Source organism: Nannospalax galili, unplaced genomic scaffold (genome assembly GCF_000622305.1).
Source record: "Nannospalax galili isolate Female #2095 unplaced genomic scaffold, S.galili_v1.0 scaffold538, whole genome shotgun sequence".
In the NCBI taxonomy this organism is placed as follows: domain Eukaryota; kingdom Metazoa; phylum Chordata; class Mammalia; order Rodentia; family Spalacidae; genus Nannospalax; species Nannospalax galili.
This window is the reverse complement of record NW_008343842.1, coordinates 4,903,807-4,926,727: the sequence shown is the minus strand read 5'-3', so window position 1 is coordinate 4,926,727 and position 22,921 is coordinate 4,903,807. Positions and strand designations below refer to the sequence as shown.

Here is a 22,921-nt window from a genome sequence, read left to right as displayed (position 1 = left end):
AGAAGAGGGCTTCAGATTCCCCTGGAACTGGAGTTAAGGACGGTTCATAGCTGCCATGTGGATGCTGGGAACTGAACCTGGGTCTTCTGCAAGAGCAGTCAGTGCTCTTAACTGCTGAGCCATCTCTCCAGCCTCTCTAGAGGTTTAAAAAAAAATATATTGTATTTTGGGGCCGGAGAGATGGCTCAGCAGTTAAGAACACCGACTGCTTTTGCAGAGGACTCTGGTTTGGTTCCCAGTACCCTCATGGCAGCTAACAACCACCTGTTAACTCCTGTTACATGGGACCTGACACCCTCTTCTGGCCTCCAAGGCATTCCATGCACATGGTATACTTACACACACACAGGCAAAACACTCATAAAGTAAAAATAAATATATCAAATAAGAAAAACATTTTTAATTATGTGTGTCTGTGTATGGATGTTGAGTGCATCCACAGAGGCTAGAAGAGGGTATCAGATCCCCTGGAACTGAAATTACGGGTGAACCACTTGACATGGGTACTGGGAAAAGCAGGCCTTAACCACTGAGCCATCTTTCCCGCTCCATTCTAGAGTTTTTTTTAATTTTATGTGTACATGTGTATTGCCTGCATGTAGGTAAGTGCACCCATGTCCTGCAGTGCCCGAGGAGGGCAGAAGAGGCTGTCGGATCCCCTGGGACTGGAGTTACGGACAGTTGTTAGCTGCCATGTGGGTGCTGGGATTCGAACCTAGGTCTTCTGCAAAAACAAAGTGTTCTTAACTGCTGAGCCATCTCTCCAGCCCCCATTCTAGAGTGTTTTTTTAATCAGCCCTGTGTTTCCCTTGTTTTCTGAAAAGATGGTCATTTTGTTTTGTTTCAGCTTCTGGATCCTCCCAACCTTCTGCCCAAATCTCATTACTTCCAGGGTTCACACGCATCCCGGAGGCAATCCAGCCTGCTGTCCAGGAAGCTGGAAGAACTTGCACACTTATTTGATCCAATTGTGAGCAAAAGAACTGTGGCAGGAAGTGACACATCTCACAGGCACTAGGGCACTGTGCATACGGATAGAGTGGTTGCTGTGTCCCTGTTGTGACTTATTACCATGAAGCAAACCCGGCTGTGGGGTTAGGGTCAGGACCACCAGGTGTGGAGCCAACCACTCAACAAGGATTTTCTGCCTTTTTTTTTTTTAACCATTTTTTTTGTAGAAAAGACAGCACTGTACCCTTCCTGGGGACTGTGTTTGGCCAACTGAATCCCGGTTTAAAAAAGAAAAGACAGTGTGGCAAAATCACCTGAGGTGTGGGGGGGTACAACATGGTAGGGTCTGGTAGGGTCTGGTCCCACAGAATCTTTGGGCATTCTCAGAGGAATTCAGAGCATCCCAAGATAGAGTGCTCTAAGGCTAAGCCCTCTCTGGCCATGGGTGGACCAGTGGGTGGCAGGGATATGTGTCTAATTGCCAGTAACCTATGGTTGGTGAGAGCTGGAACTCATTGTGGCCCCAGTTTATAAATAAGTGAACATTCATTAATATAAAATTAAATTAGAATGAAATTTCCCATCCAGTTCTGTTTAGGAAGCAGAACAAAGTGGGTTGGCTGTGCCGTTTGTGCTGCAGACGCTGGAAACTGTCATCGAAAAGTGACAATGTGACATCGTTTGCTGTTTGCTGGGCCTCAGTTGCCAGCTTTCCAGGCAGATATTACCACCTTGCTTATCAAAGCCTCGTTGAAGTTAAAGGGCTGGTTGGAAGTTACTCAGCAAGGGATTGAGTGCAGAGGCCTTAAAATCCCTAAAAACAGAAAATGGACTGGGTTTCAGGAGCGCTAGACTTATGTGGACAAAACTGCCTTCTCTCTGGGCCTCAGTTGCCTCAAAGGCCACAGGAGGGCCAGTCACATCTTTCCATTCCATCCCTCTGAGTTAACATTTGAACTTGACCAAAGGCATGTGATTCACTAATGTGTGCGACATTTGCAGTGGGCTCTCTGAGGGCTACACCCCACCCCCTTTTCTCACGACCCGTTTGCCCTTTGGAAATTAGACTATTAAATAAAAGAGGTGTCTCTGTGGAGTGCATGCTTTATTTGCTGGTGAGGGATCTGCTTTTAAGAGATCTCCCCCAGCCCCCACTTCAGAACCACAGGTTTCCCGGGGTGGGTGGGACTTCCAGGTGGGCCCACCTGCTCTCCGGAGTGCCATCACTTAGCTGCAGGGAAAAGCACAGGTTTGCTTATCAACCCCCCCGCCAGCAGGTTCAGGGAGGAGGGATGCAGGGCAGGAGTACAGGCCTGCTGGTCCAGGGAGGAGAGAGGGCTGGGCTGGCCCAGAGCCAGGAGGTGGGAGGCTCTGGGAGCTCTGGTAGCCTGGGGCAAGCCATTTAACCTCCAGGCTTCTCCGTCTCGAACACCGAACACCACCTCCTCCCCATCTCTCCTCTCCTCCGGGAACCAGGAGAGGTAATTAGTGGCTGTTTGTCAAACAAGATCTAGCTTTGCACAGCTAACTGGAGCAGACCTTGAACTAGGCAAGGCCAAATGGATGCCAGAAATGAATGAGAAAAGAAGCCAGGCAGGGTTCCCTTCCCGAGTCCAGTCTACACGGCATCTGGGAGGGAACGAAACTATCTGGGCTTGGGTAGATGGGGGTCTGCCCTGGTCTCCACCGGAAGGTCATCTGGAAGGGGCTGGTCCGGCACCATGGCCACCCGCACGGCAGAGCTGCTACCCGCTCTGCACTGCTAAGGAGGACACAAATCAAGTGCAAATCGGAAACAAAAATCGCCACCCTCAAAGTCTGCAGGAGTGCCTTCTAGAATATTAACGCCAGGGTGGGCGGAGGCCAGCCGGCCCCCGGCACAGAGATGCCCTCTCCCCATGCTTACCGAGCCAGTCCAGAGGCAGTGCCTCCCTCAGCAACCCTTCCAGGGCGGCCGGGTACTTTTCCAGCTGCCTGGAGGTCAGCCTCTCTTCAATTTTCCTGGGAGCAGTCAACTGTGAAATAAGGCGGCGTTAACCAGCAGGGTGAGGCGGAGGGGTGCTAACCCCCAGGTGCCCTACAGGTGGCAGGAGGAACCCACAGGAGCATCACCCTAACCCCTCCCTCATCCCCTGGCCTCTAGAGCGGGTTGGGAATTCTGGCACCTTCTCCAGTTGGGGCCTGGAGGGAAGGCAGACTGGGGCTTCCTGGGAGGCTGTGACAGGAGTGGGTGGTGCGGTGAGAAGGAGCCCACTTGGGTTTTCCTTGTCGGAGGGACTTGCCCCATGATCAGAGGAACACTGGAACATGAGGAGTACTAGATGCGTCCTAAGAGCTTTCTCCATAGGAAACCTCTCAGTGCCATGGTGAAGGGGGGACTTCCTACTTCGAAAGTGGGAGGCCCCACCCGCTCCACTGTGAAGGAAGGAGGCTGCACCACCCCCAAAGACCTCGCAGGCAGCTGGGGAGATGCAGTGTTCCCGGAGTCCCTGGGAAGGATGTGTCCTGGTCCCACACCTTCAGCAACTCACATTGTGTCCCCCAGGGCATCTTGGAACTAAGAGTTGAATTCACTCTCAGTTCCTTTCTTCAGAGCCCCAGGAAGTCAGAGGGGATGTGGGCAGGAAGGAGCCCCACCTGTTTTGTCACCTGCTGACCTGTGTGACCAGTGAGAGCCCAGGAGCTGACTTGTTTCTGGTATGGGTCCCCCCATTTGTCACTCCCAGGCTCCCAGGACCCCACTTCAAATTCCATCCACTCACCCCATTGATGCCCACATCTCTGTCCCCACCTCTCTCCTGACTTGTAGAGACATTGTTCTACCTTGCTGGCTAGCGGTCTCCCCTGGGATGCTAATGGTGCCTCACAGTTCAGAGGCTCAGCCTGACCTCCTGATCTTCATCTTCCTCTGACCTACTCCTCTGACCTGGCACAGGCCTCACAGTCCTCACCTGGCCTGTACTGTTGACCACCTCAGTCATTCTCCTCCCTTCTCTGCGGCCTGAATGATCCGGTATCTTTGTTGTGTCTGTCTCTCTTGCCTAAATGCCATGCTCACTGCTGTGGCCTGGAACATTCCACCTCTGGCCATACAGGGAGGGCAAAATCAGTCTTCCCAGCTGTTCCAGTTATGAACCTGGAAGTCTTTTTTTTTTTTTTTGTTCTTGTCTTTTTGAGACAGGGTCTCCCTGTAGCCCCAGCTGTCCTGGAACTCACTATGTAGACCAGGCTGGCCTTGAACTCACAGAGATCCGCCTGCCTCTGCCTCCCAAGTGCTGGGATTAAAGGCGTGCACCACCATGCCTGGCATTGGAAGTCCATTTTTTAAAAAGTTTTTTTGGGGCCTGGAGAGATGGCTTAGTGGTTAAGTACACTGACTGTTCTTGCAGAAGACCCAGGTTTGAATTCCAGCACCCACATGGCTGCTAACAACTGTCGGTAACTGCAGTTCCAGGGGATCCGACAGCCTCTTCTGATCTCCGTGGCATTGCACGACACGGGTGCACTTACCTACATGCAGGCAATACACTTATACACATAAAATAATAATATTTTAAGTTTTTTGTTATAAGAGATGGAGATGTGGAGTGGCTGGAGGGATGGATCAGAGGCTAAGATTTTTTTTTTTAAGTTTTTTGTTACTGTTGTGTTTTATTTTTATTTTACGTGTATGAATGTTTTGCCTGCATGTATGTAAGTGCACCATGCATGCAGTTCCCATTGAAGTTCATTTTATATGTTTCCTTTTTTTCAAGTCCTATATCACAACCTTCCAGAAAATGCTGTGGGCTTCTGTCTCCAAAATCATGGGGGTCTCTCTCTCTCTGTCTGTCTCTGTCTCTCTCTCTGTCTCCCTCTCTGTCTCCCTCTCTGTCTCTGTCTGTCTCTCTCTCTGTGTCTCTGTCTCTCTCTCAGTCTCCCTCTCTGTCTCCCTCTCTGTCTCTGTCTGTCTGTCTCTCTGTCTCTCTGTCTGTCTCTGTCTCTCTCTGCCTCCCTCTCTGTCTCCCTCTCTGCCTCTCTCTGTTTGTCTCTGTCTGTCTCTCTCTCTGTATCTCTGTCTCTCTCTCAGTCTCCCTCTCTGTCTCCCTCTCTGTCTCTGTCTGTCTGTCTCTCTGTCTGTCTCCCTCTCTGTCTCTCTCTGTCTCTCTGTCTCCCTCTCTGTCTCTCTCTGTCTCGTTCTCTGTTTCTCTCTGTCTCTCTCTCTTTCTGTCTCTCTGTCTCCCTCTCTGTCTCCCTCTCTCTCTCCTTCTATCTGTCTCCCTCGCTGTCTCCCTCTCTGTCTCTCTGTCTCTGTCTCTGTCTCTCTCTCCCTTTTGTCATCTCTGCCTCTCCCCACCTCCTCCCCAGTCTAATTCTGCTTTTGCTTTTCAGTCTGTTCTCAAACATAGCAGCCAGTCAAACTCCATTAAAACATAAATCAGACCGTGTCCCTCAGTTCATCAAAAGCCCCCAAGGGCTCCTGTCTCAGCACAGTGAACCCCAAGTCTAAACCGTGGAGCCCACAGTCTGGCTTCCCCTCACTCTCCCCTCCACTGCTTTGCCCCTGCTATTTAGAATTAAATCCACTTTACCTGCTTTTCTGGTTCATTCTCCCACAGACCACCTGTCACTCTGTGCTATGCATAGGTCTGATTCTTTGCCCATTTCTGCCTGGTGACCACTCTCCTAGTGTCTTACCTGTTTTCCCTCAAGGGTAGGGGTGCCGCCTGCTTCCTTTACTTTGTCCCCAGTGCCTGGCACACACAGGGACTCATTCATCCATCGCCTGAACAAAGGAGTCCGTGAAGCTGACCAGCTGCTGGTGTGCAGCCGACCAGCACTGAGGGACCAGGCCCGGGTCTGGAGGCTCTACTTTGGGTTCCTGACCAGGAGAGGCGGAGAGACTGTCACCTCAGCCATCTCTCTCCAGAGAACACAGCTGCCTTGTGACTGTCTCCTGCCTCCTCTGGTGCTGCCCCAGAGCTTTCTAAATCACATCAGGTGATCTTGCTTTGACATCAGGCCCTGCCAACCTCTTCTCTTGCAGCAGCAGGCCTGGGTCCCAGGTGCTCCTCTGCCCAGTCGCACCTGGAGGCTCCCGCTCTCTATTCAGGTTTCAAAGCAGACGCTCCCTCCCCTCAGCGCCCCAGCAGCCTTCCCACCTCCCCTGCATACCTGAATGCATCCAAAGACCTCACTGCCCACTCGCCTTGATTGGTTTGACTCCTTCTTCCTCAGTGGTCTCCTGGGGGTCTTAGTGGATTCACCCCCTTGGCCTCCTCTGGGGGGCTCAGAGACTTCTGCCTCTTACTCTGTTCCCTTTCCTAGGATGGAGAATCACACTGCACAAATGCCTTCCTCCAGCTGCCTTGATGGCCCTTGCCTGTCCACAGCCTCCTGGGCTGCTCACTGGCCTGAACTCCCTAGGACCAAGAGACTCCTTGCCCCCACTGCCTCCGGCATGGTATGTCTCAGATGCCCAATGGCTTGAGGATAGCCTTGGCATTCTCCACAACAGCCCACCTCCAAGACATCATTGCTTGGCACTTTGAAAAAAATGGCACCCAGACTGTTACTGTTAATTAACTTAAAATGCTGAGAATAAACAGCCACCCTTCATGCATATTAAGTATGCAAAATGTGTCTTTCTTAGTAGAAAGCCTATAAAAAAAGGTAGCAAGACAGCCCAGCCTGAGAGGGCGCCATGGGGTGGCCAGGAACCCGGAGTCCCTGGGAAGTGATTTATAAGGCAGGGCAGGGAGATGAGTTATGGGGAACGGAGTCTGCAGTTCCTTCGTAAAAATTCCAGCTTCAGCGATAATAAGAAAAACCACAGCGCACATTAATGCTCATTGGAGGTGGACCATTTCTGCTCAGCCCCAGCCTGCCACACATGGGGTCCCCAGGGTCAGACACATCCCATTCCTTTGGTGCCTCTAAAGACATTTGGGTTTGTCTTGCCCCAGACCTGGAGTCTCATTGCTGATCTGGTGGGTGACAAATGGTGTGGGCGGAAGGTGCACTCAGGGCCTGTCCTAGAGGGGCAGCTGGATCCAGCATGGCCTGGGAATGTGCGGACCTGTCCTTACACACACGGAGACAGGCTGGGCTGGAGCCCAAGACAACTTTTTCGCACGCCTGTTCTAGTGGAGCCTCGGCCTCGGACTGGGTGAGTTGAGAGGGTTTCAGTTTGTCTTCTGCTGAATTCAAACGACCCAAATATCTGCTAAGCCACCAGACTTCCTCGAAGTCTGGAGTCAACGGTACCAGTAAGCAGAGTGGCTTCTTCCCAACTTCTGTCGCCTGGCTTCTGTTGGGCCTGCCTTGTTTTGTTCTGGGCTTTTCAGGGAAGAAAACCTGTGTCGTGTCACTGGGCCACAACTCCGGCGTCCCTCAACATCTCTCGAAAGCGTCCACCTTTTGTGGAAGCCCTGGGATTTCTCCCTTTGAACTCCAGCGCTTAGCACCCATTGACCACACTTGCCTGGGACATTCTTTTTTGGAGGGGGCATTTCTTGAGACACGGTCTGACAATTTCTGAGACACGGTAGCTCAGGCTAACCTTGAATTTGCTATGTAGCAGAGGATAGTTCTGAACTCCTGATCCCCTGGAATGCTGGGAACCCAGGCGTTTGAGATCTCTCTTTTGTGTCAGATTGTTCATTTTTAATATGTTTGTGGGGGACTGCTGTCTGCTTCTTGAAAATAGCAAGGGTCTCATGCTCTGTGGGCACAGGCACAGGCACAGGCACAGGTACAGGCACAGGATAGTCTCTGGTACCACAGAGAAGCCTGGGAAATATTTATTGGCTTGTAAATTGCAAACTCCCTCTGAAGGCTGTGAGAGGAGCCATGTGGCTCCTGCGAGCCAGACAGCTCTGTGATGCTAGCGAAGGGGACAGAGAGACCACTGGTATCCAGGTGCTCCTGCTGCTGGTCCTGCAGGCCAGGGGCTTAGCAAGGGATGAGTGTGCCTCAGAGACCAGAGCTCCTTGGGCAGTGGGTTCTTACCTGCATCCTCTGGACTTCACTGTAGGTGAAGATGGGCATAAAGGCTTCAACCTGGGAGGCTAACATGGCAGCTGTGCGCACCACCAGCAGGCTGCCCACCGCCCTTCCAGACACCGTCCTGGGATCCTGGAGTAGGACATGGACAGAGGGTTTAGGACGCAGTGCTAAGTGCAGGAACCCCACTCTGGTACCTGCCCCGCTTCTAGCTGTGTGATCCTGAACAAGGGCTTGGTCTCTCTGGGCTGGGTCCTGACATCAGGGTTTGCAGTGAACTCTGAGCACCTTCCCTGTCCTAGAGTAGTAACTGCTGATCAAGCTTCTGGGAAAGGCTGCCTTGCCCCTGCCACACCCCAGGGAAGTGTTATTCCACTCAGTGGTTCCTCTTTGCTAGGTGAAGTCTTCTGGGATCAGCTGGTCCCCTGATGGGGCAGGAGGGATGCCATTGCTCAGAGAAAGAGCTTCTAGATTACCAACAGAGCTCAGGGCACCCTGCCCCTTATCTAGGGTGATGGAAAAGGCAGACCCAGGGCCATCAACTCTAGATCATGTTGGGGAAGAGCCAGACCGAGAAACTCAGTACCCAAGGGCTGACCATTGGGTTCTCACCTGCTGAGTGAGCACAGGCTCAGGACAAGCCCTCCCAGCTCCCATTCATCCTCTGCCTGTTGACCACATTGCCCATAGGCAACAGGGTAGTGTCTCCTCCCTGCAGGCTATTGACACCCCAGGACAGAAAGTATTGGCAGGATGCCACTGACATCCAAAAAAGGAGATAAGGCTTGAGTGAGATGGCAGGCAGGAAGACAGGCTATGAGTGTGTTGGGGGTGTGTGTGTCAGGGCTCAGGGAACAGGTGAGCATGGTAACTGCAGAGGTGACTTGAGGAAGGGGATCAGGGTGGTCCTGGAGCGGGAGTGGCATGGCTAGGCTGCGTGCCAGCCTCTAGTGGCTCATTCAAAGGCAGCAGGGCAGGGCTGGTGCTCTGGCCTTCTGAGGCCCAGTCCTTCCCCTATGCCTCAGGCCATCGCATCTCTGTCTGCGGAGGAAAGGTGTCAGATGCAGGCCAGTTGATGCCAGTTGATATAGTTGGGATGATGCTTTTCTGCCTCCTGGACTGCTAAGCCCAGGAGTGGGACTTCCAGAGAGCAAGGGGAGGAGTCAGGGCGACCTCTGCCACCCTGGGGAGGATGAGGTTTCAGATAAAGTGCTCAGCCTGGGTTCCATGGGTGGGAGGAGCCTCTAAGCTTCTTCCGAGTCCAGCTTAGACTGCCTTCAGAGGGAATGGGCCCCTGCTTCATTTCAGGACCTGTGTCCTCTGTCCCGGCCTCTACCAAGCAGGCCTCCCTCCTCCTCACCACTGCTCCCTCCTTGCCCCTGTCCCTCACCCTCTCCTTCCTCTCCCTTCCTCCTTTCTCTCTATTTTGTTCAAACTCCATGAGCGAGCACAGAGGTGAGGACAACCAGAGCCATTATTCCAACTGTGCATAATTCCCAGGAGGTGGGCAAGAGCACTTTCCGAGCAGAGTCCTGAGGGTGGGTGTGGCATGGAGGGAAGGTGGAGGTGGCAGAGCCCGCCCCAGTTCCAATTTTCCTAGCAGAGCCCCTGGGTCACTGTCCCTCAAAGCAGAGACCCATGTGTCACATTTACTGCTCCTGTTTCCGTTACAGAGGCGCTTAGATCCCCTCCCATTCTGGTGTTTGCATTTAATTCACTCCATAGGAATCAATAAAAAAAAAGGCAAAATCCAATTGCTGTTCATTTTCTTGATCCAATTGGCAGTCGGCATGTCACCTACGTTTGTTTGCACTCTGGCAAGTAGGGGGTGGGGGTTTATCGCTGTAATGAGTGCTGACTGCCCTCTTCTATTACCAGGGACTCCAGCTTAGTTCTGGGAGACCAGTCCCCTCCCCTATAGCAGCTGAGACTCACTGTGGGGTCTCTCTTGGGATCAGCTTATTCTTAACTCCAGAGCAAAGCCACCGTACCAAGCAGAGCTGTGCATGCTAAGCTCTGTGGGGTTCCTGGCCTGCTCTTGGTGTCTTGCCAATCCTCTCCTACTCTTGTACTGTGTGTGACCCCAACCCATCCTATCCCCTGAGAGTCCACTCTGGGCTTCAGGTCTGAAGCCCAGCTAGGTATTTGTGCATAGCAGAGGGGCAGAAGTCCACTTACCTGAAGAGTTCTGGGCACACTGGTTCTTCTCGGTACCCTGTGCTACCCTCTCCCACCCACCTTCCTTGGTTACTTACATCTGAATGTGGTCTGCACAGCCTGGAGGATGCTCTCTGGTTGTCTCATGCTGTCCCACCGGTCTGACAGATCCTTATATACCTGCTCCCTCCCTGTGGGGCCCATTGACCTTTGGCCACATCAATAGGGGCTTTGGGAGGGGAACCTGGATTCTGGTGCCTCATGGAAATGATGGGTTGGGCTGTGATACTGGAGCCCAGATGCCTCTTCTGTGCATGAAGCCAGCCCTACCCACGTGACACTCTTCCATCTACTGAAAACTTTGTTACTAGCTGGGCATTGTGGCCAGGTGTGTAATTTTAGCACTCCAGAGCTAGAAACAGGAGGATCAGGAGTTTGAGGCCAGCTTCAAGCTACATATTGAATTTGAAGCTAGCCAGGGCTACCTGAGACTTTGTTTTAAAAAAAATGAAAGAAAAGAAAAGAAAGGAACAAAAGAAAAAGGGCTGGAGAGAATGCTTGAGGACCTGAGTTTGATCCCAGAACCCACATAAAAAAGTTGGGTGTGGTGGGGCATGCTTGTAATCCCAGCACTGGGGAGCCAGAGACAGGTGGCTGTATGCGGCTCGCTGGCCCGCCAGCCTAGCTCAGTCGAAGAGCTCCAAACCAGTGAGAGACCTTGTCTCAAACAAGATGGACGGCTCCTGAGGAATAACCCTTGAAGTAGACCTCTGGCCTCTGCACACACTCAGACACATGTGCATGCGCACGTGTACCCACCCACTCATGTACCCAGAGGAGCATGTAAACACACACACCAGAGAGAAATAGAAAAAATAAGAAACTAACAAAAAATGCAGTGCCACTCAGAGACCTACATCCACCTCAGTCTTTTCTGTCTGGGTCCTAGCAGGATGTTGTTTAGTGTCCCCAGGGCAACTCTTCAGCAGCTGAATCCTCAGTCGGCCTATCAGATGATGTGTTAGAAAGATAACTCCTCTTCAGTCTCCCGAAAGCCACCATAAGAGAAAGCATTTAGGTGTGTGTGGTGGTGTCTCAGTCAAGTGATGGAGTCCAGACCCAGGGCCTGACATCTCAAGGAGGCCAAGGCAATGGGGAAGGCGTGAGAGGGGCTAGATGTTCACCATCTGAACAGGGTGACCCAATACCTGTCCAGGAAATGTGTGGTGACTATGAGTCACACCAGTTTGCTGATGCTGGCCGGTGTCATTTCTAGAACACATCCTACTCCTGTTCCCATTAGAGTTGGCTGTCTCATGAGGTTGGGTTCTCACTTTCTCCATTTAAAGAAACAAACTTCAGCACAATAAATAACTCCTCTGTGTCCCCACTTCAAGACCTCTTCATTCAGGGTCAAGGCTTGAGGTGATTGGGCTGGTGGCAGGGGCCTTCTGAGGATGCTGGGTACACACAGTGCAGAGAGCCACAGGGATGGAAGGGTCCAGCAGTCCGGGAGGCCAATATGGGGCCCTTAGGGCCTCAGTGGAGGATTCAGATTTGGTGTTAGGTACACAAAGACTCTCCATAACGTCATTTTGGCTTTTGTTTGTTGACTTTGAAACAGGGTGATGCTGTGCAGCCAAGGATGACCTTGAACTCCTGATCTTCCAGCCCTGCCTTTTGAGTGCTCAGATTATAGCCTGGCCAACAGACCCTATAGCCCTACTGAGTGTTCAGGGGACAGGAGTGTGCCACCTGAGTGGGGCTGGCTTTGCTCATGGAAAAGCCGTCAAAGAAAGTTCTGGAAGGCCCTGGTGTCATGGTAAATCCTCCTGCCTCAGCCTCTCAAGTGCTGAGAGAGTATAGGCAAGAGCTGCCAGGCCGGACTCTTGTGCTGGATTGAGGAATTACTAACCGAAATACCAGGGTCTGCAACTGAACTGAGTTGCTGGACCTGCCCACCTGGAGTCTCATTGCCCAGGTTCAAGGGGGGCTGCTAAGACAAGGTCTGTTCACCTTCCAGGGTGACAGAGGGGATCCATGTGCCCTGTCATTGACACCCACACAGGGCACATCTTCACACCTCACCCAGAGCCCACCACCTGCTAGTTATGTGTTTTTATTTTCTTTCTTTTTAAAAATTTTTTTTTATTTTATTTTTATTTTATGAGTATGAGTATTTTCCTGCATGTATTTAAGTGCATTATGTGTGTACAGTGCTGGAGAAGGACAGAAGAGGTTGTCAGATCTCCTGGAATTGGAGTTATGGACAGTTGTTAGCTGCCATGTGGATGCTAGGAATTTAACCCGGGTCCTCAGCAAGAGGAGCCACTGCTCTTAACTGCTGAGCCATCTCTCCAGCCCCTCTTTCTTTTTTCTTGGTAGCAGTGAAGATTGAACCTTGGGTCTCATGCATGTGAGGTAAGTACTCAATCTATCAGTGAGCTACATGCCCAAGCCTTTTCTGAGGGGGGGTCTCAAGTAGCCCAGGCTGACCTCAAACTTGTTATGTAGCTGAGGTTGACCTTGAACTCCCAAAGAATCCTCCTGCCTCTACCTCCCCAGTGTTAAGATTACAGGCATGTATCACCCTGCGTAGTCCAAATGGCCCTGAACTTCCTCTCTAGCCTTTGCAGGTTTTGAACTTGAGATCCACCTGCCTCCAACAATTTCTCAACTGTTGGAATTACAGGTGTGTTTAAATAATTTAAGATATTGAATTTTATACTGGTATGTGAATTTAATTTCAGTGTCCATAAATAAAGTTTTATTGAGACACAAACACTCCCATTCACTTGTGCCTATGGCCACTCCGGGGCTTCCGACAGCGGAATTGGGTAGTGTGACAGGGACCTGTGGCCCACTGCCTTGGTTTCTTTTCCCGTTGCTCTGATACAACACATTGACAAAAGCAACCTGGGGGAAAAGGTTTATTGTAGTTCCCAGGACACAGGCCATAGTGGCAGGAAGTGAGAACTGCAAGAGCCGGAAGCATCTGGGCACGTTGCATCCACAATCAGTAAGCAGAGAGCGGCGAACACATGAAGGCTCAACCGACTTTCTCCTCATATACAGTCCAGGAGCCCCTGCCCAGGGACCGGTCCTCCACAATCAAGATGGGTCACCTCACATCAAGTAATAAAATCAAGATAATCCCCCACAGGCGCATCCCAGGTAATTCTAGAACCCGTCAAGTTGGAATTACCACTAAACATCATGCTCACAGAACCAGAAACATTTAGCACTGGGGCCTCACAGAAAATGTTTCCTGCTCCTCACCTCGGCAGCATCAGGAGCAGGTCATAAACCCTAACCACTTATCAGCTCTTTCACATCTTATGGTGGCCCACCGTGTGCTTGAACATCAGCCCATTTTACATGTGGGAAAACTGATGCGCAGCAACCAGTCTCAGGCCACCCAACTATCAAACTGTTAGGGCCAGGAGTCACACTCAGGGCATCTGGCTTCAGAGTACATGAGTTTAGCCAGTGTTTTTCTGCCTCTATCCTCTGGCAAGTGAGCAAACGGCTATCTGTAGCAGGGGCAGATGCACTAGGTGTCCCAGCATCCACTTTTCCCTTTAGCTGTCCCAGAGACCTGACCTAGCTCCAGCTGGCCAACCAAGACAAGGATAGACTTTTAGAAGCGGGACCTGGGCCAGGAGAACTTAGTTGGTGGGTTGGGTCTCTCCACAGAGCCCAGGAGAAAGCTGAGGTACCTGGGCCTACCTGGGCCTCCCTCCAGGCACTGAGATCAGTGTCCTGCAGGTCTAGGGCCTGATCCAGAGGCACCTTGCAGACCATCTCTCTGAGATGACTGGGAGTCTGCAGAGGGGAGAGCACTGCAAAATTGGGATTAAGGGACCTCCCCTCCAGCCCTTTCTTGGGTATCAGTGTAGCACGGACTGGCCTTGAACTTACAGCAATCCTCCTGCCTCTGGATGCTGGGCTGACAGGCGTGTGCCGCTGAGCCTGGCTGGGTGTTTTCCACTGTTGTGGTTTCTGTTTTAGAAATGATGAGACGGCCGGATAACAAACCTAATAACGGCCACTTTGTCTTTACCATGTGCCTTGTCTCTCCCCACGAAAGCTCAATTAGCGGCTGCTTCTCCTGTTAGAAACTGGACGAAAATAGGAAACCGTAATCTATGCTCTTCATTTTCCAAATGGGAACCATCTCGGATGCACAAGGCTGGGGTGGAGGGGCTGTTCACAGCCCGGGCCTGGAAAAGGAAGCCGCAGAGCTGGGAGGAAATGGTTCAAACCACATGTGGGCACTCAGATCACCTCTCCCCGACAGTGGGCAGAGGTTTTAGCTGGATAGTGCTCTTAACCTCATGCCCTTGAAAATATTTTCTGTGGGGTACTTCCAGAGCGTCCTCATTGATGGTCTGGACCGAGGTAACGACATGTTAAGTAAATGTGCAGATGATACTAAATTAGGGGCTGCAGCAAACATCAGGGAGGACAGAGACCAATACAGGGAGACGTCAGGAGGTCAGAACTGTGATCTGGAAATGATCAGGTGAGGAACTAGATATGTGCCACCAAGCTCCTCAAAGACACAGGAGGGAAGGTTTGGAAGGAGGGGAGGAAGGAAACAGCAAAGGAGGAAAGTTACTACCCAGGGCCACTGGGAGGAAGAACAGCTCAAATCTGGCCTTGTTTTCTAGATGATTCCCTCAAAGAGGAAGGGGACTGTAGCCAGAGGAAGGCAGAGTTCAGATGAACCAAAATAACCCAGGGTTGCTGGGAGTTCCAGAGCTGAAGGCATAAAAATGAAAAATGAGAGGTCCCAGAAGGTTGGCTAGCTCCAAACGCTGGTAAAAATTAAATGCGCATAGCTGGAGTTCAGCAAAGGCCAAGGAGAATCAAAGACCTCAGAGGCAGCAGGGAGGAGAAGGAAAGGACGTGGTCGTCATTAGGTCGGTGTGTGTAAAGTCCTTGACGTCTCTCACAGGGCTGGAAGTGTGCTACTGGACTCTTGAGCAAAAACAGGAGTTGATGGTGACAGTGTTCAAATCTAGGTCAAGCAGAGCACTGAGTGATATATTTTAGACAGTGATGGTGCCCAGGGGACACAGGCTTTTGTGACCTGTGGGGTATTTTTATTCTTTTCCTTCTGTGGCTCAGGATCTGCCTTTTTTTTTTTTTCCACTTCAGAACTCACAAATGATTTGCCAGACCTGATACACAGTGCACACCCAGAACCGTAATGACATTGATGTGGGGTGAGGGGGAGAGAAACAAGTCAAGGAGAGGATCCATCCTGCACTAATTTCCAATTTGCTGAGAGGCTTGTGTGTTACATCTGCTGCTGGAATTAACATTCCTGCATCTCTGATTTCCTGTGGAGTCCCCTAAACACGCCCCGGGTAGCCTGGGCCCTAAACAATCCAATAAAATGAGATAAAATGCATTTCTCTTCAGTTTAGCCTGGTATGCTATTGACAATGCGGTTCCTACAACCTGGGACTTGGCAGAGGTTCACAATTGCACCCCTGCTGACTTCCTGGTCGATATTTGTCTGGGTGGTTAAAATACTTATAGAAATGTCCCCAGCTTGCTTGTTTCTGGGTTCCCTTTCTATTTATGGGAGTTGATCACAAAAATTACCACTATGAAACGTCAAGAAGGGTGCATAATTCTCCTTCCACGGTGTGGGACTAAGAGCAGGATCCATGGAATGTGTTTTTTTTAAGAAATGGTTACCCGGGCCGGGTGTGATGACGCACGCCTTTAATCCCAGCACTTGGGAGGGAGAGGCAGGCGGATCTCTGTGAGTTCAAGGCCAGCCTGGTCTTCTACATAGTGAGTTCCAGGCCAGCTGGGGCTGCAGGGAGACCCTGTCTCAAAAAGACCAAAAAAAGAAAAAGAATAAAAAGAAATGGTTTCCCTATGCAGCTCTGGCTGGCCTAGAACTCCCTACGTAGACCAGGCTGGCTTCAAACAGAGATCTGCCTGCTTCTGCCTCCTGAGGCCTGTGCCTAAAGGTATGTGCCACTGTGCCCTCCCTGCCTGTTCTTTATGGTCTTACTGTGAGTTGAGTTTATGATACCAGATCTCCTGAATTGAATTTTAAATATATGTATTTATATTTTTATGGAGATGATAGATGTGTTTGAAGAGAAAGCAGATGGCTTTGAAAATGACGCATTAATTACGAGGAGAATCTGACCTCTCTTTTCTCTTCAACCCTTCTGGCCAGACAGCTTTCCGCCTCTCTAATCGAGGGTACCAGGAGCTTCAACAAGGAGTCAGTGACAGCTGACAACGTTTTCATAAATGATTAAGGAAGTCCACAGTGCAGGAAAGTTTGCGCTTTCATGTTTAAGAAGGAGAGAAGTCTTAGTAGCGGTTTTACGTCGTGTGGCTGGAAGCCAGAGTTGCTTCAAACCCAAGCTGATCCAGGGTAGACTCAGGTTAAAGGCGTTAAACTGTCTAAACGTCTTTTCTATCGCATCAGTGAACCTTGGTCTTCACCTTCTCCCCATCTGCTGGGCTGATGGTTTCAGGATTTGGGGTGCTGCCAGCAGCTGTAAATGGAAACAGAGGCCCCCTGCAGCCCCTGCTGTTGACAGAGGTGTGTGGCTGTCACAAGGAGGAGGCCAGTGCCAGGAAAGGGGGACATCCTGCTTCTTTTGTGGATCAGGGCTGGGTGACTGTGTGGGGGCTGGGGAAATGTGGCGGACTGATGGAGGAAGGTGAGCTCACCCAGGGTTTTGCTGGTCAGACATGTTGCTGAGGGCGGAGGGCATTCATAGCCCCAGTTCCCTGGGGAGCTCAGGGCCCCAGCCCCTTTTTGGATGTCTGGCTGAGTGACCACAACACCATCAAACCAGGCATTCCTCTGTTCTGGGTCTTGTGTCCACCTCACAGCGTCCAGGACACAGGCTGGATGACTTGGGGATGGGGGCGGGGGGGAGAGACAGCCTCAGTCTTCTTCAGATCTGAAACAAGAAAGATCTGCCCAGGGCATCCTGCAGACAGGGGGCCTTGGAGCCTGCTCTCCCCTCCCCCCAGGCCACCCCTCAATTATTTTTCTTTTTCACTTCCCTACTTCTTAAAACAAGATCTTTCTTGAAAGAGCAAATTATGGGGAAACTGCAGCCAGAAACACTGCAAGACTTTGAGATCGCACCCCCAGCACTCAGGCAAGACCCCATCATAGAGATAACTCATTTAATCATTATTCACCCAGGGCCTCCTCGGCTCATGAAAGTTCGTTTGTCAGAACTGAATTCTACCCCAAAGAAAGACTCTCCTCATAGATTTGCAGTTGTTCTTTGTAAAAAGGAGAGAAAAAAGGGGGGATTTATTTAAAATAGACACGTATAAGCCCCCCAAGGGACTTTGCAAGAACAGCTCCCATCAAACTGGAATCCTCTGGTTTAGGGTTTTACTGAGGAGGATGGGAAATGAAAGGGAAGAGGCTACCCCCTCTCACCCTGTAGCCACATCAAGGCACTCAGCTGGTGACAGGGAGATTACCACAGGAGGCTTCAATGATGTGAAAAGGGTTAACGCCATCTGAGAAGATTAGGAAATTTCTGGCTCACTTAGGAGTGAAAAGCGATTTATAGCTTCTGCCTTACGCTTTGTGAATCCTCCAGACCCAGCAAACCAAAGGCAGAAATGGCCAGACTGGCTTTGTGCAGGGATTATGGTTTTTTTTTTGTTCTCTGGCCTAGGGAGGAAAGATGGACTGCTAGGAATCAGTGCTGGGAGCAGCCAGAGAAGAGATCCTCACTAAGGCTGGGGTCACCAGGGTCACAGGTCTGGGTCAATGAGATAGGCTGTGTGGCCAGAAGGCATGGGAGTCTCAGAAACCTTCTTACCTGTGCCACCCTGGTTTCCCCTTCCTGAGTCTCCCCTCCTTGTTGAATCCTTCTGCCCTCCACACCACCCAATGCCCCACCTCCACCCTCCCCAGGGACCGAGGACACATTTCAGGCCAGCCATGTTATTGGATTTTAAATGATGCAATGGTTTTTTAATTCTTGCTTTAATTGCCTTTCCATGCAGGGCACCGAGAATGGTTGATTACCAGGCAACTGGGCCCGGCGGTGACACTCCTTATCCCATGTGCCTTCGAGCTGCAGTGGAAGGAGGGAAGAGAAGGGGAGAAAGGGAACCCCGGGAACCCCTCTCCTTAGTTTCCAGCGGCGGCCACCTGGGCCTGAGGAGGCTGGAGCGCTGTCCGCGGTGCTGACGGGCTGCCCGCCCTGGCCAACCTCCCTGCGCTCACTCTCGTCAACCTGCTTTGGGGCTCTGAGGGCTGAATAATTTAAACAAATAGACTTGGACATATTTCCCTTTTCCACAAGGGCAGGAAAACATACCCTGCTGAGTCTCTGAACTAACTGCCCCTCATTCAAGGGTACTCTAGAAAGCCCAAGAACTGAGAAGATGGAGGAGGAGCCTGGGCCTGGCTCTGTGGAAGCCTTCCTGCCATGGGCCAGCCGGCTCTTTAGCTCTCTAAGGAGGGGACCCCAAGAAGATGAGCCTAGCCCTCCTTCCCTCAGTCACCAGCATGTCAGATCTATACCTGACCAATTTGTCAAGGCTCCTGGTGGCAGCTGGGTCATCTGTGTTGTGCTGAGGAGACACCTCTGTTTTCTCCTAGGTGTGTCCAGCTGCTTAGAGGGGCCAGGACCTTATGGAACTGGTTTGGAACGTCACTGATGGATGTGCTCAATAACAGGCAGCTCATTATGGTATTAGTCTGGACAGGGCAGGGTTAGCCACAAAGAGTAGGTAGCAGGGTTCCCTTCAGCTTGAGGGTTGTATGATACTGAGACCTGGGTGTAGCCTGGCACCTGAAAAGCAGTCTAAGTCCCCTCCCCTCTCCCATGCCATGCCTACCTGGTGGCTACCCCCGCTGAGCCCCCCCCTTTTTTTTTTTTTTTTTTTTTTTTTTCTTTTTGAAATAGGGTCTAATGTAGCCCAGACAGGCCTTGCACTGCTGTGCAGCTGAGAATGACCCTGAACTTCTGATCCTCCTGCCACTGCCTCCCTAGTGCTCGGATTACAGGGGTGTGCTGACCTTTCACACTTTCTTTACTCCTCCCTGATGTCTACCACACAGCCTGGCCTTGAGTAGCCAGGCCCCTCTTCGAAGACCTCAACTATCCCTTTCCCTCCCTTCCTGTCCTGAAGTTCCTAAACTGCTTGGAACTCTCTGTGTTAAGCTGGTCAGTGACGAGGGCAGAAATGCAACCCAACCTCCTTGAAGCCTAAACTCTCTCTGGGGGAGGGCATGAGAGGGCCACTTCCCCTTCAGGAAGCCACTAGGGGCCATTTCTTAGGCGTTGAGGAGGCCACATCAGTGAGTGCTGTCTTACAGGACAGTCGGGTAGAGGCTCACTCCCTGGAGCCCAGGGCCTGAGGAGAGGTAAAAGGGTGTCTGTGGAGAGTGCATCAGGGGTCAGGAGACCAGGGGCGCCCAGGTTAGGCAGTCTCAGGTTGGTACTGCTGGAGATGCCCTTCCTGCTGGGTCTGCGCCCCCCCAACTCTTATTGTCAGAGAGGGGGTGTGCTAGCTCTGTGACCTTTGTGCTTTCATCTGGGGGTTTCAATTCTCTGATTTGACATTTCCTCAGAACACTTGGCCTCTCCCCCGACTTGATTTCCTGGGGGGTTGCCTCTTCTTAAAAGAAAAAAACCAAAGACAAGCACCTGTCTTGTAAGCTCTCCCCTGAATCTGCAGCTGTGGGTGGTGAAGGAAGTGTAGGAGGAGGGAGTGGACTGTTGGGAAGCCAGGACCAAGAGGGATGGGATTTCCGTTCCCTGTTTGCACAGAGGGCAAACACAGCCTCTGAGAGATGCCCACACACCACACATCCTGCAGATCCCCAGTCTGCAGGGGACAGCAATACCAGAGGCTGCTCCCTGAACTGCCCTGACAGCACAGGGCCTATACTTACCCTAAGCCTGGATGAGCATCACCAGCACCATCCAGGGCAGCTGTGGGGTCAGGTTTCAAGATACATATTTGGAAATGGGCTTGGCAATGCAGGAGAAAAGAACCAAGGACAGTTAGGTCTCTGCTCTGAGCACTGTGTGTTGATGGAGTCAGTTTTGTTTTTGAGACAAGATCTTTGTAGCCCAGGCTGGCCTTGAACTCAAGGACGGCCTTGAACTCCTGCCTCCCCCTCCAAGTGCTGTCAGGTGGGTCACTGAGGGAGTTAGGAAGTCCTGAAAGGGCTGAAAGGGGACTGGAGATGACCCAGAGCTCACCAGTAGTGGGAACTTTCTCTACCGTGGATGAACAGAAGACATTGCTGAGGAGCTGGGCTTCATGGGAGGAGGGGTTGTCCTGGGCCTTCCGGCAGGAACTAAAATTGTGAAGGGAAAGTGGAGGAAGCTGTTAAAAGGCAGGATAAACAGCCGCTGGCACAGAAACACCAAACCAGAGGAGAGAGCGCCCTGGCATCTCTTCTTTTCCCTCCTACCAGTCTCCAGCATCTGTAAGCAAGAAAGGCAGCAGGCAAGATGCCTACTGGGGAGCCCGTTGGTGATGGGCACAGAGTGGGGGACGGGAGGCAGGCAGGCAGGGTCAGTGCAGGTATCTCTTGAAGTACTCTTTTTTTTTTTTCTAGATTTGATCTCATGTAGCCCATGGTAGCCTCAAACTCATTATGTAGCTAAGTATGACCTAGAATTTCTGATCTATCCAAGTGCTGGGATTACAGGTAGGTGCCACAATGACTCATTTATATGGTCCTGGGGATCAAACCCCAGCTAGGCAAGCATTCTACCAACTAAGCTACATGCCCCCCCCAACACTCTTATGGAATCTTCCTCTAGGAATGCCTGAGTTTTACTTTATTGATTGATTGATTGTTGTTTTGAGACAAGATCTCCCTGTAGCCCCAGTTGGCCTAGAACTCACTACGTAGACCAGGCTGGCCTCAGTCTCACAGAGATCCATCTGACTCTGCCTCCCGAGTGCAGGGATTAAAGGCATGTGCCACTAGGTCCAGCAAAGCCTGGGTTTATAAAGCCCCTTTCACAGGGCTACATGTCTGATCTGGGGCAGGTTCATTTGGGTGCTGCGGAGTCCTGAGGCCTCTCTAGCACCCCTGTGAGTTGTAACCTCTATTCCATCCAGACTGGGTCAGCCTTAGAACTCAGGATTGCCTTGTTCATGTTTTAAGAAAGACACGCCCAAGACCTGGTCTCCAACCCCCCTGCCTTTTCTTGGGGAAATGGACTTGTCAGGAACCTGCCTGTAGGACACAGAGAGGAGGAGAGATTTGAGCAGGAGAGCATGAAGCTGCAGTGACAGCAGCTGCTTAATATGGAAAATGGATCCTAATGACTGCTTGGACAGGCAGGGAAGCAAATAGTCAGTCAGAACTGACTAGAGGGCAGACAGCGTGGGAGGAGGGGCTGCCCAGAACAAGCCCTCGTTTCTAGAAGCCTCTGACCAAGGGGCAGGAAAGTGGCCAGCAAGGGCACCATCCAGCTGGGAAAGCCTGGTTCCAGTGAGGACCTGCATCCATAGAGCGGGGGCATTTAGGAGCCTTGGGAATCCACCCAGCCTGTCTCCTCATTGGTAGAACCCAGGGCCTCCAGTGTCTCCAGCCCAGAGACTGCTTCTTCATCACCCAGCATTTGGGAGAAGTCCAGCCTTTCCCTGGTTCCCTGCCAAAGTGGTTTCGGGGATCCCCAAGGAATTCGCCCACATTTCCCAAATCCACGGTGGTGGCTATGCCAGCATGCTACTCTGGTTGACAGCTGTCCCAGGGCTCTGTCTGCCTGCTGCCCCTCAGGGGGGCATTTTCAGGCCAATTGCTTCCTCCTCGAACCTCCCCCCTCTAAGCTGGCACGAAGGCCTAGTTTCCTTCATTCCCAGCGAATGGGGGTTAAGTTGGCTTTACTTAAGGGCTTATCCTGTGTAAAGAAACACAAGCAAGGGTGCTTGGTGCTGGAGTCTGAAGGCCCAGGGCCTTCCACAACTCCCCGGCCATCCTCCAGGTGGCTCCCGCTTCAGCTGGGAACTGATGCCAGGCCACCCTTATCTTCACTGAGTGACCAGTGACCCATAGCGCAGGTCCCCTCCTCCCTGACCTCTGCTGAGCATAATCGAAAGTGCCAGAGATGCCAGATGCCTGCAAAAGTCACGTGCTCCAACCAAATTTGTGCCTTCCAGTCCAGACACGGAGTTCAACTGGACTTTTGCACACAAAAGTCTGCTGAATTGCTTTTCTCAGGACAAATTGCTGTCCTTTCCCATAAGATTCAGAGAACACTGACTGTTGTGGTCCAGATTTGTTCCTATTTCTGGCCATTACAGTTGAAAATTATTAGGACTCAGTTGGCTAGAGTCCCTTTTCATGGATGATGGTGGCCATGGTCTGCCTTGCTGGGGTGCTGGGAGCATTAAACAAATGGGCATAAACGGCCTGGTGTATACGGAGGTGCTCAATAAATGCTAAGACAGGCCTGCTTTGACTTAGTGGGTTCAACTGCGATATGAAGAGTTTGGGGGTCTAGCCAACCTGGTGGCTTTGGCAGTCCTTCTCAACCCCCACCCTTCTTTTTTACAGGTCTCCCTGTAATGCTTGCTGGGGTTGAACTCACAGAGATCCATCTGCCTCTGCCTCCCAAGTGCTGGAATTAAAGGCTTGTGCTACCACGCCTGGCCCTCCCAACCCTTTGAGCACCAGATGGAAGGGAGAGAGAGGCATTACCAGGTGGCGGTGGGGGCTTGGGAGGGGTCCAGACCCCAGCACAGTGCATCTGTGTGTAAGTGGGTGGGGCTCTTGGCTCTTAGTTTTTCAGACCACTGAAAGGTGTGGAGAATTGGGTTCAGATCTGAGCTG

At 51.5% G+C, this 22,921-nt stretch overlaps 1 protein-coding gene across 1 annotated transcript; it reads right to left on the bottom strand.

Moving 5' to 3' along the window:
* Positions 1–2,174: 2,174 nt before the first annotated feature.
* Positions 2,175–8,536, bottom strand: Mln (motilin). The gene is given in 6 exon segments (XM_029566980.1): positions 2,175–2,182; positions 2,858–2,966; positions 6,140–6,184; positions 6,186–6,254; positions 7,942–8,067; positions 8,522–8,536. Coding segments are annotated over 6 exon segments (372 nt in total).
* Positions 8,537–22,921: the final 14,385 nt, after the last annotated feature.